The sequence below is a fragment of the Pistacia vera genome, unplaced genomic scaffold (genome assembly GCF_008641045.1).
Source record: "Pistacia vera cultivar Batoury unplaced genomic scaffold, PisVer_v2 Contig36, whole genome shotgun sequence".
In the NCBI taxonomy this organism is placed as follows: Eukaryota; Viridiplantae; Streptophyta; class Magnoliopsida; order Sapindales; family Anacardiaceae; genus Pistacia; species Pistacia vera.
Genome location: NW_022196179.1, coordinates 133,713 through 146,939, shown reverse-complemented (window position 1 = coordinate 146,939; position 13,227 = coordinate 133,713). Strand labels below are relative to the sequence as shown.

Sequence of the window (13,227 nt, the reverse complement as noted above, 5' to 3'; positions counted from 1 at the left end):
ACACAATGCACGTACCATTTTTACCGTAAACTCTGGCATGTTGTGTCACCTGCAAAGTACAAATATTATATAACATCTTTCGCGGTAAGTAGAAGCTAAATTTAAACTGAACTGATGCTAATAATCAATCAATTCAGTAAAACATCATGTTCTGAAGAATTTACGAGTACCTGAGAATCAGTGAGACCTTTCGCAGGGTCCACTCCGAAAAAGTCCAATACCTAGAAAAAAAAAAAAAAAATAGAGAGTATAAACAATCAAGAAGCTTCACATGTTTAGTCAAAAGGGGAAAACAAATTCGAAAGTTGATTGCTAATGAAATTTAATTTTTTAACGCAAATTTCGAGAGGGAAGTGAATGACCTCAGATACAGATCTGGCGAACGCGTCTTCCATTGAAAAATTAAAATTTTGGATCGGAGAAGAAAGGTTCTGTTCCAGTAGTTTTCTCGAAGAGACTACTGGGTTGCCATTCTACTAATCTTCGTTCTCACTCCTTTTAGTCAAGACTCAAGAGATCTAAATAAATAAATAAAACTATGGGAGTTGTGGCTGTATTTGGGCACTAACGTTACATTCAAGCAACAACACGATGGGCCGCGTTAGAATTTGGGTTACGATGCACGCTCCACGAGAGGCCATTTGTTGGCAACCTTGGATAGCAAAGCTTCAGCTTCAAGCAAAATATCGACTTGGGCTGACCCTTTGGGGCCTTTTCCCGGAACATTTATTAAGGCAAATATAAAATGTCTTCAGGAGCTTTTTATTATTATTTTTAAATCAAAAACTTTACTTAATTAAGAACTAAATGTTTCTGTATGGTTGAAATGTGTTTTTATAGGAATTGTTATTAAAAATAAGTCGTTGGGTGGATATAGAAATGATTAATACCTGTACGATGATAAAATTAGTTTTGCTATAACGTAGATTATATCATATACTCTCTCCGTTTCATATTAATTGACGTTTTACAGGAGTATTTTTTTAGTAATGCTATGCTTACTCACAATAGGAAAATATAATGGCATAGTACGGGTATCATACGCATAGTATCTATACTATGCCGTTATATTTATCAGGATAGTAAGATGGTTAGTAAGATTGTGAGTAAGCATAGTTTTATTGGTATTTTTTTGCCAAAATAAAAGTCGTTTGACTACTCAACCATTTCTCTCTTTCTCGATGAATTCCATTGTCCTCTCTATTCCACTTTTTCTCGGCCCTCATCTCCTCTCTCTCCTTCTCTATCTTTGCCCCTCATCTCCTCTCTCTTTCTTTTTCAAATGCAGGTGAGAGCGACAAGAGAATCAAAGGGTGCGTTTGTTTTATTATTTTGGATAGGATTTTGAGAATAATATTGGATAGTTGAATAGGAGAGTATTACGAGGTAAAATATAAAAATTTATTAAAAAAAACCCCAGGTTTGCTAATTTACTAAACACCCCAATATATAAAATTTTGTAAAACGACAAAAATACCCCCACCACATGCAGTGCCAGATTCCAACCACCACAACCAGAATGTGGCCGAAATATTATACAATGACACATACCGGTCGGATCTGGTGGGTATGGCGTCGATATGACCTTTTCCAGTCAGATCCATCACAGATATGACCGAAAAAGGCCAGATCTACTGCCAGATGTGGCCGTCGACAGCCGCAAAAGTCCATCTTTGGCCGTCGTTAACGACGACCATTTCTTTGGCCGTCACCGTCAGATCGGTGAATTATCGGCCAGTTCCGGTCGTGGTGTAGGCCATTGTGACAGATTTTGGCTACCACCGACGATGGTTGTCAGAATTTGGCAAGTATGGGTCGGTGGGGGTGTTTTTGTTAATTTTTAATTTTTTTTGAGGGTATTTAATGAAATTAATAAACTTAAGGAGTCTAAAAGTAATTAAAAAAATACAGTAATATTTCTCAAATAATGTGCCAAACAATATTTAGGGAATATGGGTAGAAACATGAAACCAAACACACCCAAAGTTTCTCTACTGCAATTTCAATAAAAGAGTCAGTATGAGCGGAGAGAAATTTCTTTTCTTAAAAATTGTGCTAGGCCTTAAAACGTAATTTAACGGAAGGAATATTTTTTAGGCACAAAGAATACAAGAATGAAGTGATGGAAAACAATCTACTACTTATAAAGGACTTGAATTTGTGCTTAATGCGAAAGCAATTGCCTCTCACATTCATAATAATTTTTTGTCATATCTTCAAATTTAATTTCATAACTAATAGTTATCGTTGATAAGGAAAATGATCTATTAAATAATATATCTCAGTGCTAACATATAATTTAGATGAATCTTATTACAATGATTTTGACAAGCATAAAAAGCAGGAGTGACAAATTAGTTTTACATAATTTTAGGGCTAATCTCACTTTTATTAATTTTAAAAGAGTAAACGGCCCATTCCCACCCAAGGTTTGACGAAATCATAAGTTGGTACCCATACTACATTTATTCCAAATTTACACCCTTAAAGTGACGGAAAAGTGTTTGATATAATGGTTATGGGGTAAATTGGTCATTTTGCATGGACGACGCACGTTAGCAGATTACTGTCTCTAACAGTCCTCCGGTGCACGTTAGCAGACGACATCCCCAATGTTTTTCGCCCTTTTTCCAATGTTCTTCCACCAAAAATCACCCTTGTCACCACCATTTGAACCTTCATCTCCTTATGTACAAAACCTTACCCTTCACAACCCCTCATCACTCTCCGATTGCCGGCCACGATAGTCATGACATGTGACTAGATTTTGCTGGTTTCCAGCTGTTTTGAACGCCGAAAACCCCAACCACCACCACCATTTGACTCCTTGCATCCTCCCCTACAAAACCCCAAACCTTCCCAGCCACGGCAGCTCATCGTTTGCCGTCCACCACTTCACCAAAAAACAACCGATCAACACAAACTCTCGATCGGCGAACAACGATTAAACGGTTGCTGGGGACATAGGGGTTTTATAAAGTAGGAGATGCTAGTTGCAGTGGTGGTGTGCAATTGGATTTTCGCCACCAGAATTGACCGAAATTTGATGAAGAACAGCAAAACCCTAAGACTAACATCGCCGATGATTGGAGGGGCCAATGAGTTAGGAATCAGAGGGGTTTTGGATGATGGACTATGGGAAGGTGATAGAGGTGACCAGGGGGTTCGACACCATCGAAAACAGCCCAGATCGGGCAAAAATTGAGAGGGTGTGCAGTGATCGAGGGGTTATTGAGATAATTTGAAAATAAAATGGTAAGTTTTATAAAATGTAGGGTTTAAAACGCAATTTATTAATTTAGGTTAAGAGCATTATGACAATTGCACACACTATACCCTAAAAATTGCTAACAGTGTTATTTTGAGGATGAAAATCTGGAATAAATATAACTAGGGGTACTAACTTAGGATTTCATCGAACCTTAGGTGGGAATATGTCGTCTACTAATTTTAAAAAGTTTTGAATTTAAATTAAACCGGATTGTTCCAAACTGAATAAAATTTATTTAAATTGAATTAGTTTGTCTTGCATTTCCGTTGATTCAAAACTGTTAATACCATCTCTTTTGTGGGCTTAATTGGAATTAAGCCGAAACCCATCGAAACCGAATAATACACTTTGAAAACCGGGTGGGCACAAAACGGTGATCCATACCGGTTGAATCACACCCGGTTCAGATATAAAAACAAATATCGTCGCCGCGCTTAAACCCTCAAAAACCTAACTTCACTTATTTTCACATCCCTCTCATATGCTCTATCTATCTCCACTTAAGCTAACCTCTCACACGTTTCCACAGCCGTCGAGATCATAACGTTTCGACGATTGTCATAGGGCTTCGCGCATAGCCGTGGAAATGCCCCAAGCTTACCGGAACAGTTCAGTCGACTGGAAGCCATCACCGGTAGTAGCCCTAGCCCCCAGCGCCGACTACTCTCAGGTAGCGGCAGTTCGCGAAGACGGCTCGCTCGAGATTTGGCGCGTATCTCCACGCACCGTTAGCTGGCACTGTCAGCTGGTAACAATGAACTAAATCACTTTGATTTGCTCACGACTCAAATTTGTCATATGTTTATTATGATTATTGTATTAAATTTTATTTGTTTATTCAGACGATTCATGGAGATCCCAAGTCGAGAGTTTCATCGCTTATTTGGTGTCGTGCTGGTAAAAAGGGATTTCCTTGTGGACGGCTGTTTTCTTCGAGTATAGATGGCTCCATTTCGGAGTGGGATCTTTTTGACTTGAAACAGAAGGTGAATGTTGTATTCTTGTGAGACCGAAATGCAAAATGCTAACAATTTGCATTATTAGCTATTTGTAATTTCTACTTGATAAAAATTTAGAAAGAAGCTGTAGTTGACTAGTTGAATATATGCTACGTGACTTTGTTTGATTCTTAATCATCTTTAGGTTAATATTGTCTAAAATGAACCTTGACTTGCTATGTATATTGATGTAGTGTCTGTATCTATGTATTAGTGACCAGAATCACAATCATACCATCTAAGTTTTAATGGTAAGAAGTCCAGGGAGGTTGGGCTAAACCATCAGGGAATGTGGTTTTTGTAATGGGGGCGTAAATAAGAAATAGAAATATAAGACTATTCCCTTGATACTTGTCAAAAACATTTTGATATATTCCTGTTTGTATCTAAGCTTCAACTTTGTTCTGTTGGTACTTTTAACTTATTCCAAGCAGAAAGAATAGTATTTTAAATTGATTCTGCTCATATGTTGCTGTAATTGTATAACATGTTTTGCTTTATGTGCATCTGCAGATTGTGCTAGAGTCAATTGGGTTCTCAATCTGGCAGATGGCTGTTGCACCCTTTAATAATCGGCTTATTCATTCAGAGGAGAAGTCCCTACATGTTGGAAATGGATATGTAAATGACAAATCTAATGATAGTGATGATTACGAAACTAGTGGAAGTGATAGTGATTCTGACTTAGATGGGCTTCACGAAGAATCAGTAATTATTGAGGATACACTTGTAGCAGTTGCTTGTGATGATGGTTGTGTTAGGATATATAGAATTTCTGATTCAGAGGAATTGACATACTATAAATCGTTGCCTAGGGTCAGTGGTGAGATATCTGCACCTGGGTGACAATTTTTGTCATGTCATTGTTGTTGTCATTATTATTATTATTATCTAGTACTTCCTAACCAAATGATTTGCAGGGCGTGTTCTAAGTGTGACCTGGAGTACTGATGCTAATATGCTGTTCTCAGGTAGCAGTGACGGGTAAGTTTGTTGTCAAGACTGACATGTATATGTGTTGGGGTATACTGTACTGTTTGTCTTCTGGTTCACGTTTTTCTTTGACATTTTTATCAACTTACAGTTTCATTAGATTTTTTAACATATCAACTTAACTATGTGTAATATGGACTTTTCAGGTTTATTAGATGTTGGGATGCGAAATTGGGTAATGAGATCTACAGAATTACAGTTGGGCTTGGAGGCTTGGGTAGTGGACCTGATCTTTGCATTTGGTCATTACTTTTCTTGAGGTACAAATAACGTTTCTTCTGTATTTATTTTTTTCAAACTATTATTTGGTTACTGTCTCTGTAGAACAACATTTACACTGGTGAAATTTGTGTTCTTTAATTATCAAGTTATTTTTTGAATTCAGGTGTGGGACTCTTGTTAGTGCAGATAGTGCTGGCAGTGTTCAGTTTTGGGATAGTCAACATGGAACTCTTTTGCAGGCACATTCTGTTCACAAAGGTGACGTGAATGCTCTGGCAGCTGCTCCTAGTCATAAGAGTGTGTTCTCTGCTGGTTCTGATGGTCAGGTATGGTTTATCAGTCTTGTGCTTGCCTTATTCTTCAAATGGAGGCAGTTTGTTTAAGTTGTTGGTCATACTTTTCATTTCATATTACTGTCATACAAGGCAAAAGAGAGAAATAATTACAGTGTACTGCTATTTAGTACCTCTTAATAAGTGGTATTAGTGGGACTTTTTTATTGTTTAAACACATTATCTTCTGATTGAGGCTGAATGCCATTCCCCTTTATTCTTAAATGTACATATAGATATTTTCAGTTATTTCTCCACCTTTTTTTGTCCCTTCTACTAACAGAATTGCTTTTCAAGGGTAAATATAATTTATTTTTAAGTGTGATTAGCATCTCTTTGGTCTTCTGTCTCCAAAAAATATTAAAAAAAAAAAAAAAAAAATTGGTGGAACCTCTTTTTTTTCAGCTAAATTGGCTGGGGTTGTTTTTGGTCTGTTTTATTTGGTGCTATCTAAACTAGGTGAATTCACTTTTGTTCGCAGGTTATTCTTTATAAGGTTTCAAGTGAGGCAATTGGGTCAATTGATGACAAGTCTTCATCGGAAGTGATGAAGAAATGGGTGTACGTTGGTCATGTAAGAGCTCATACACATGATGTGAGGGCCTTGACAATGGTAGTGCCAATTAGCAATGAAGGTGTGTCAGGTTTTTAAAATTCAATTTATGGTTTTGCTTACCTGTTCTTTTAGCTCCAGTAACATTGTTTTAGCTGCATCTTGTTTATATAACTCATAAATTATATATGCATAAGTTCATTTATTTGTTTATTTCTGTTTGACATGTATTTAACCTGTTTCTTCATGACTGATTTTTGCTTCTTTTTTTTTTTTTTTTTTTAAATTGTAGATCCTTTGCCGGATGAAAAGATAAAAAGAAGTCGTAGTCGGGAGAAACCCGTTGATTTTAGTTACCATAAATGGGCTCATTCAGGAGTTCCCATGCTTATCTCAGCTGGTGATGACACCAAGCTCTTTGCCTACTCTGCCAAGGAGTTTACCAAGTACTCTCCACACGATATCTGCCCTGCTCCTCAGAGAGTACCGGTTCAACTGGTGCATAATACAATATTTGATCACACTTCTTTGCTCCTAGTCCAGTCTTCTTATTGGATTGATATTCTATCTGTTCGTCTAAAGAGCAATATGAATTCTGGCACATCTGGTGGCCATGCAACCACAGATTTATTGGCCCGGGTTAAGAGTAAGGCATCCCAGAAGATTATATGCAGCACCATTTCTAATTCAGGGTTGCTTTTTGCATATTCTGATCATGTTAAACCGAACCTGTTTGAATTGAAGAGCCCTGAAGTTGGCAAAAGTGCATGGTCTATCAATAAAAGGCAACTTCCTCGTAAACTACCGTTTGCACGTTCCATGGTTTTTACTTCTGATTGTTCTTGGTTGATACTTGCAGGGCATGATAGAAAGATATACGTAAGTTTGCCTTTTTTGCATTCAAGTATGTTCCAAATTCCATTGGTTAATAAGTTGGCAGATATTCCTCTTTGTTTTACATATTAAAATTGTTTGTTAGACTGGCTACTTAATGTTTATTCTTTAAAAAATAATAAAGTATGTTTTGGTATGTGGACGAATATGATTAAGTTGTATCGGTGGACAATCACCAAGGAGATAAATACGGAAAGAAATGATTTCACTTGATTAGACTGTTTGACCACCCAATTGTCTAAATTTATAATCTTGGTTTGAATTTAGATTTTGTACCTATGTATTGTGGGATTTTGGCCTTGTTCAAGAAGGGTGGAAGAGGCTTAATTGTGTTGATCTTTTTCCTCTTTCAAGTCCTGGGTGGTGGCAACTTTTAATGATTTTACAGTTTGACTTATGGAATGAAAATTTACCATTTAATTATGGTTGAACACTTCACAGTTTTAACTTGAGCAAATCCTAGGCCTAATTAGACACTGTAACAATCTGGGTGTTTTATTTATTCCTCTTTTTGGTGCTACAGGTTGTGGATGTGGGAAGTTCAGAGCTAGTACACACTTTCACACCCTGCCGTGAGAAGAATGATGATAAATTACCACCAAAAGAGCCTTCTATAACAAAGATGTTTTCTAGTTATGATGGGCAATGGCTGGCTGCCGTCAACTGTTTTGGGGATGTGTATATATTCAATCTCAAGATTCAGAGGTTTCTTCAAGAGTCTCTTTACTCACCTTGTGTTCCTTTATTTTTTTATAGTGATTTTGGCATACCATTTTTAGTAGTCTTAACTAGCAGCCAACTAGAATGATACACATGAAGTGATGATCTTTGTATATACTAACTTAATTATGAAACATATTTTTATGTTTATTCTGGAACATGAACAAAAGTCGCAATTAAATGTTTCTGATTAAAAAAATTTATATTAACATATACTTGTAACCATGAAAGTTACAACTAAATGTTTGGTCACTTCGTTTGATAGTTCACAGTTGATAACCGGCATGGATGACCTCTTTAATAAAGTGAAAACTTTTGAAATAGTATTTGGTTATTAATGTTATGTTATATATGTTGTTGGACATGATTGATATTTTTCTTTACCTAAGTTTTACTACTGAGAATATATGTGCTTGTGTGAGGGAGCACTGTGGACGGGGGCTGAGAAATTCTTACTTCATTTATGTCTGTTCGAAGCCATTAATGAATTTCTTAATCCGGTTGTGCATCATGTGTAGCTTGTTTAAATTTTTATTTTTATTTCTCTTGGATTTAATTTGTTTTGGTTTGGTGGAACAGGCAACACTGGTTCATCTCAAGATTGGATGGTGCTTCTGTTGCTGCTGGTGGTTTTTCTCCTCGGACTGACAATTTGCTTATAATTGTAACCTCTTCGAACCAAGTTTATGCATTTGATGTGGAGTTTAAGCAGTTAGGAGAATGGTCAATGCGACGTACATTTGTTCTGCCTAAGAGATATCGAGAATGCCCTGGGGAGGTTATTGGGCTCTCTTTCTCACCCTCTCCAAGTTCATCCTCTGTTATCATTTACAGTGCCAGGTGCTACTCTCTCTTTCTCCGTTTTAGTGAGGTTAGAAAGATGTTTTGGAAATTAATGCATGTTGTCTTAAGGAATGGTCTGCTTTATTTAGGTAGTTAAATTTTATTTGGTTTATTTATTTGTCGATATGCAAAGCTGGGTGTAGCAGAAGAAATTTGGAATCTGGATTTGAGTTGTCGGATTCACTTGGTCATTTCTCTCAGCGGTTGTTATGGATTTGAGATTTATCATTTAGAAGGGCATGCCCTGGATTAAGTTTGCTTTCTGCATGATATTTAATTTCTTTGTTGGTCGTTGCTTCACCCCTTTGGACTATCCAGTGTTGTATTGGTTTTGAACCCTGGACTTAGTCATCTCCATGCAAAATGCAAGGGTATGCTGACAGGCTAAGAGGGCAGTGGCGTGTATATAATATTTAGCCAATTTTCCACATTTTGGGGCTCTTTGTTTTTACGGTTCTCTAATATTTTGAATGGTTGTTTGAGGTGCAGGGCAATGTGCTTGATCGACTTTGGGATGCCAGAGAATCAAGATGATGACAATAACCTGGTAAATTGTCAGGGGTCTGCTTTGAGAAAGTTAGCTAGTACTCCCATTAGTGGAAGACTTAAACGCAAGTTGAGAGACTGTCAAACAGAGGCTAAACTCAACGGTAGAAAGAACTTTGAATTTTTGGCTTTCAGAGATCCTGTTTTTTTTATTGATCACCTTTCAAAAAGTTCCGTATTGATCCTTGACAAACCGTGGATGGAAGTGGTCAAAACTTTTGATGCCCCTGTTCACAGACATATTTTTGGGACATAATTGTTTACTGTCGGGGAGTTCAAACTTGGCAATTGATTACTCATGTTTGACGGCACATTTCCATCCTCGATGTTAAAGTTGGAGAGGAGGAGAGAGGAAAACAGATATAAAGAACAAAAAGAAAAGAGAAAAACTGAGTGCAAGAGTGGCTGAGCAGGGTTTTCTGCAGCATGTTGTGTATTGTATTCCTCAAGAAAAATTTTGTTAACCTGTGAAAGTAGCATTTTTGTCTTTATATTCTTTAAATCTAGTTTAAATTCTTATGTTCTAGGTGTTTGTGAATTCAATAACTCAATATTAAAATCAATTATTTCTTACTAGTTCTCAGTTAAATGTTCAATAGATCAGTTTCATATGAAGAGAGAGTTGTACTCCATCTTTTTGTATTCGTGAAATTAGAGTAAAATTGTCGGTACGTCTATTTGCTAGTCTTTCATGTGCCATTTATGTTGAAAGAGATTCTCGTTGTCTCTCTCTCTCTCTCTCTATATATATGCAATGGGTAAGGATCCTGGATCTCTATGAATGAATTCTTAATTAATGGAATGGGACTTTGCTTTCAGTAAAATTGATGTTCGTGATGTATAACAAGACGAGTTAAGTTTCCAAGTATGAACCAATTTCAATTTCATTGGGTGGACCGTGGAAAATTATCAGCCCCTCCAGTTGTCATCTGTTTGCTTTCACAGAAGACGTGATCCACATGCGCAATTTTCAAACCGTTTTTAAGTGGCGATTTTTTACAGTCTTTTTTATTGGTCAAGAGAAATGGAATGACCATATTATCGATCTTTGATTGGAACATATACTTTGATTCGGTTTAATAATTGGGTAATCATCCAGTACTTGGACATTTAGCTTTAAAAAATAATAGACTGCGTTAAGTTAAATTATAAAAAAAGCAGAGGGAAGAAGTAGGACAGAGATGAAGGTATTGTCGTTTTCCTAAAATCTAAGTCCTTTTCGAAGATATGGGTGCTAATTTTGAGGATGGGAAGGCATTCAATAAAAGATTGTGAAGAAAACAAAATTAATAATTGCACCAGTAGCATGTATGGATCACATTCTTTGTAGGTAGCTATCAAAGGGTGGTGGGGTGCAGCTTTTGGTCCGATTTGGTGGAAAATGAAGCTTACCTTTTGGTTCCATCCATGTGAAAAATTGACTGTTTTAAGTCTACATGCCCATGGACTACCAAATTTACCAACCCTACCTAGTTTTAAACTAGCCTGGCAATTACGGATGTGGAAAAAAATAGTTGGTGATTTCTTCTCCTCCTTTCTGCATTTTGGTTTTGGAATGGTGCCTCTTTTTTCTCGTTTCTATTTCTGTGTGTGCGGTTGGGTCAAGGGTGTTTTCTCTTATCAACTTTATATATTAAAATTAATGTATTTGATTTATGCAAGATAGCACTTTCATTAGAAGTTGATTTCTATAGCAATGGAGCAGAGACCGTGGCAGGTTTTGTAAATTGTACAGAAGATCTAGCAAGTTTCATCTCTGACTACTACTAGTGACAAACAAAAAGAAAAAAATATTGGCATATATACTCAGACCCAAAGATATGTTTATATTTTATGTTTCATCTTGTTTCCCGCAGTATTGACAGGATTCAGGAACACATTAAAAGGAGTAGCACAGCATTGTCGCCATGGTGGACTCAAGTTCTTTTTGCACAGAGCAGCTCTCCCTACAATCAATAAAACATAATTAGGAGCTGAACTAGAATTTCATGCGCTCAATTATTATGTACTCATCATATAAAGTTAGATGATGCCTAAATCAATCCCACATTTTTTTCATTCTTCGATTACTATGGACTACAGAGGAGCCAACTAGCATGGTCTCCAGCACACAAAGCTTAAACAAACATTTTGGGCAATAACATCCCCATATAAGCACGAATTAAGAAGTAATTTAAAAGAAAAAGGTAGATAACAATATCTTCTAATTCTTGCAAACAGAATATTATGCACCACTTTTTTCACTTAACATTCACCAAATCAATTCAGGTATTAAAAATGTAGGCCTGTGCCTAAAACTGTACTGCAATAACTGTTCAAGTTGATAGCTACAAAACTATAGCCAGTTTGAGATAGTCATGTTTTGTATATGCGCAATAAGCCTATAAATATCATTAATAACAGTGAAAAATCAGTACAATCTCAAAGGAAAACATCACATACAGTAAAAACAGATTACTTAACCTGAAAATGAATAGCTATTGAATCTAAATCATTCATATAGCTTAAAAATTCGAATTAGAACTAAAAGGTGATTTTTTCTTAACTGTTTTCATACTTAGCAGAAATAAATGATATTTTTCTTAAAGAGAAAACAAATTAATTTGCATTTACAAAAGTACGATGATTACAAATCAACAATAGCATGACTATACTTACAAAGATTCCCAAGTCTTGATATTATGTAAGCTATACAAAAATATACACAAACATGAATTCAGAAAATGTAGGCGGAGGCAACTCAGTTTCACTCAGTCTACCTATAAAGCTTATTGCATAATTGTTAATTGAACAATTAACACATGAATTTAGCACAGTGACAAAGGTCAAAAAGTGTTCAGTACAGAATTGACCATTACCCAGATAGCAGAAGGCTTGCACACTAAATTGATCAGTACACACTGAATGGACCTCGTCTGCTATTTAAACATGATACTTATAACTGTTTCCAAAGAGATTTAGCAAGTATACCCCTAAAATGGCAATTGCTATCTTATTAACTTAGTTCAAGTATTGATACCTGATTTTTGAAGATCAACTCAAAACTGTGCATCATTGACAATCAAGTCTATTTTTCAGATTTGATATGAGGAGACATACCTGTAAGAATGCTTGATCAACCCGTAATTGATTACTTAGCATCTCAATCATTCTCAAATCAGCTGGAATCTTGCATCCCACTATTAACTCACAAAAGAAAACCTTTTCAAGATCTTCTCGAACTCTTTACAAATATCAATAAATTTTTATAAAATAGCACATGACCAACTTACCATTAACTTCTACAATATCCCCTGGCACCAGTTCTGTTGCTGGAAGAATGGAGAAACAACCTGCAATAATAGGTACATGTAAACTATGTATAGCAAAAATGACAAAAGTTCTCTCGTTCAGTTTAGTGACAAATTCTTTTATACGAAAATGAAATAAATTCTAATAAAAGATAATAAGATTGAGATCCCCAATCCACTGTAAATACCCTCCATAGTGGTAAAAATAAAAAAAATCATTTGTTTATTTCCGTTTTAATTTTGGTTACCATTTCGCAGGACAGTTGCAATATTGCTTGATAGGCACGTAGTTCCTACACAATGGAATTGAGAAACAACTGTCAAAGTAGTTCAAGCGCGTGTGACTTCACCATCCACAAAGAAATGAATAACATATAAAAGGCATACTTCAACCAAAGTTCAAGCAGATTAAATAAGCACAAAGAAAGACCTCTTCTCTGACATTAGTCAGCAAGCAAAAACTTACATGTAGAAAGCTCAATTAAAGCAGACAAGATCCACTTTAGCCTAAACTAGAAATCTGCTCAATTTCATGTGAGCTGTCTGAAAGTAAAACTTTGGAACT

At 36.1% G+C, this 13,227-nt stretch overlaps 2 protein-coding genes and 1 long non-coding RNA gene across 3 annotated transcripts in view; 1 reads left to right on the top strand and 2 right to left on the bottom strand.

Moving 5' to 3' along the window:
- Positions 1–13,227, bottom strand: part of LOC116139834 (calcium-transporting ATPase 3, endoplasmic reticulum-type-like) — a 52,462-nt gene that overhangs the window by 16,271 nt on the left and 22,964 nt on the right.
- LOC116139871 (WD repeat-containing protein PCN-like) lies at positions 3,732–9,945 on the top strand. The gene is made up of 11 exons (XM_031425506.1): positions 3,732–4,019; positions 4,114–4,257; positions 4,783–5,092; positions 5,190–5,253; positions 5,409–5,522; positions 5,648–5,810; positions 6,298–6,451; positions 6,662–7,248; positions 7,787–7,968; positions 8,563–8,823; positions 9,316–9,945. Exons 1-11 carry the CDS (start codon positions 3,858–3,860, stop codon positions 9,626–9,628), a joined length of 2,454 nt encoding a protein of 817 aa, XP_031281366.1. The 5' UTR covers positions 3,732–3,857; the 3' UTR covers positions 9,629–9,945.
- On the bottom strand, positions 12,482–12,933 carry LOC116139873. Its single transcript, XR_004129529.1, has 3 exons — positions 12,911–12,933; positions 12,645–12,704; positions 12,482–12,551 (listed from the first exon to the last, which is right to left on the bottom strand). It is a non-coding gene; the product is annotated as an uncharacterized LOC116139873 (long non-coding RNA).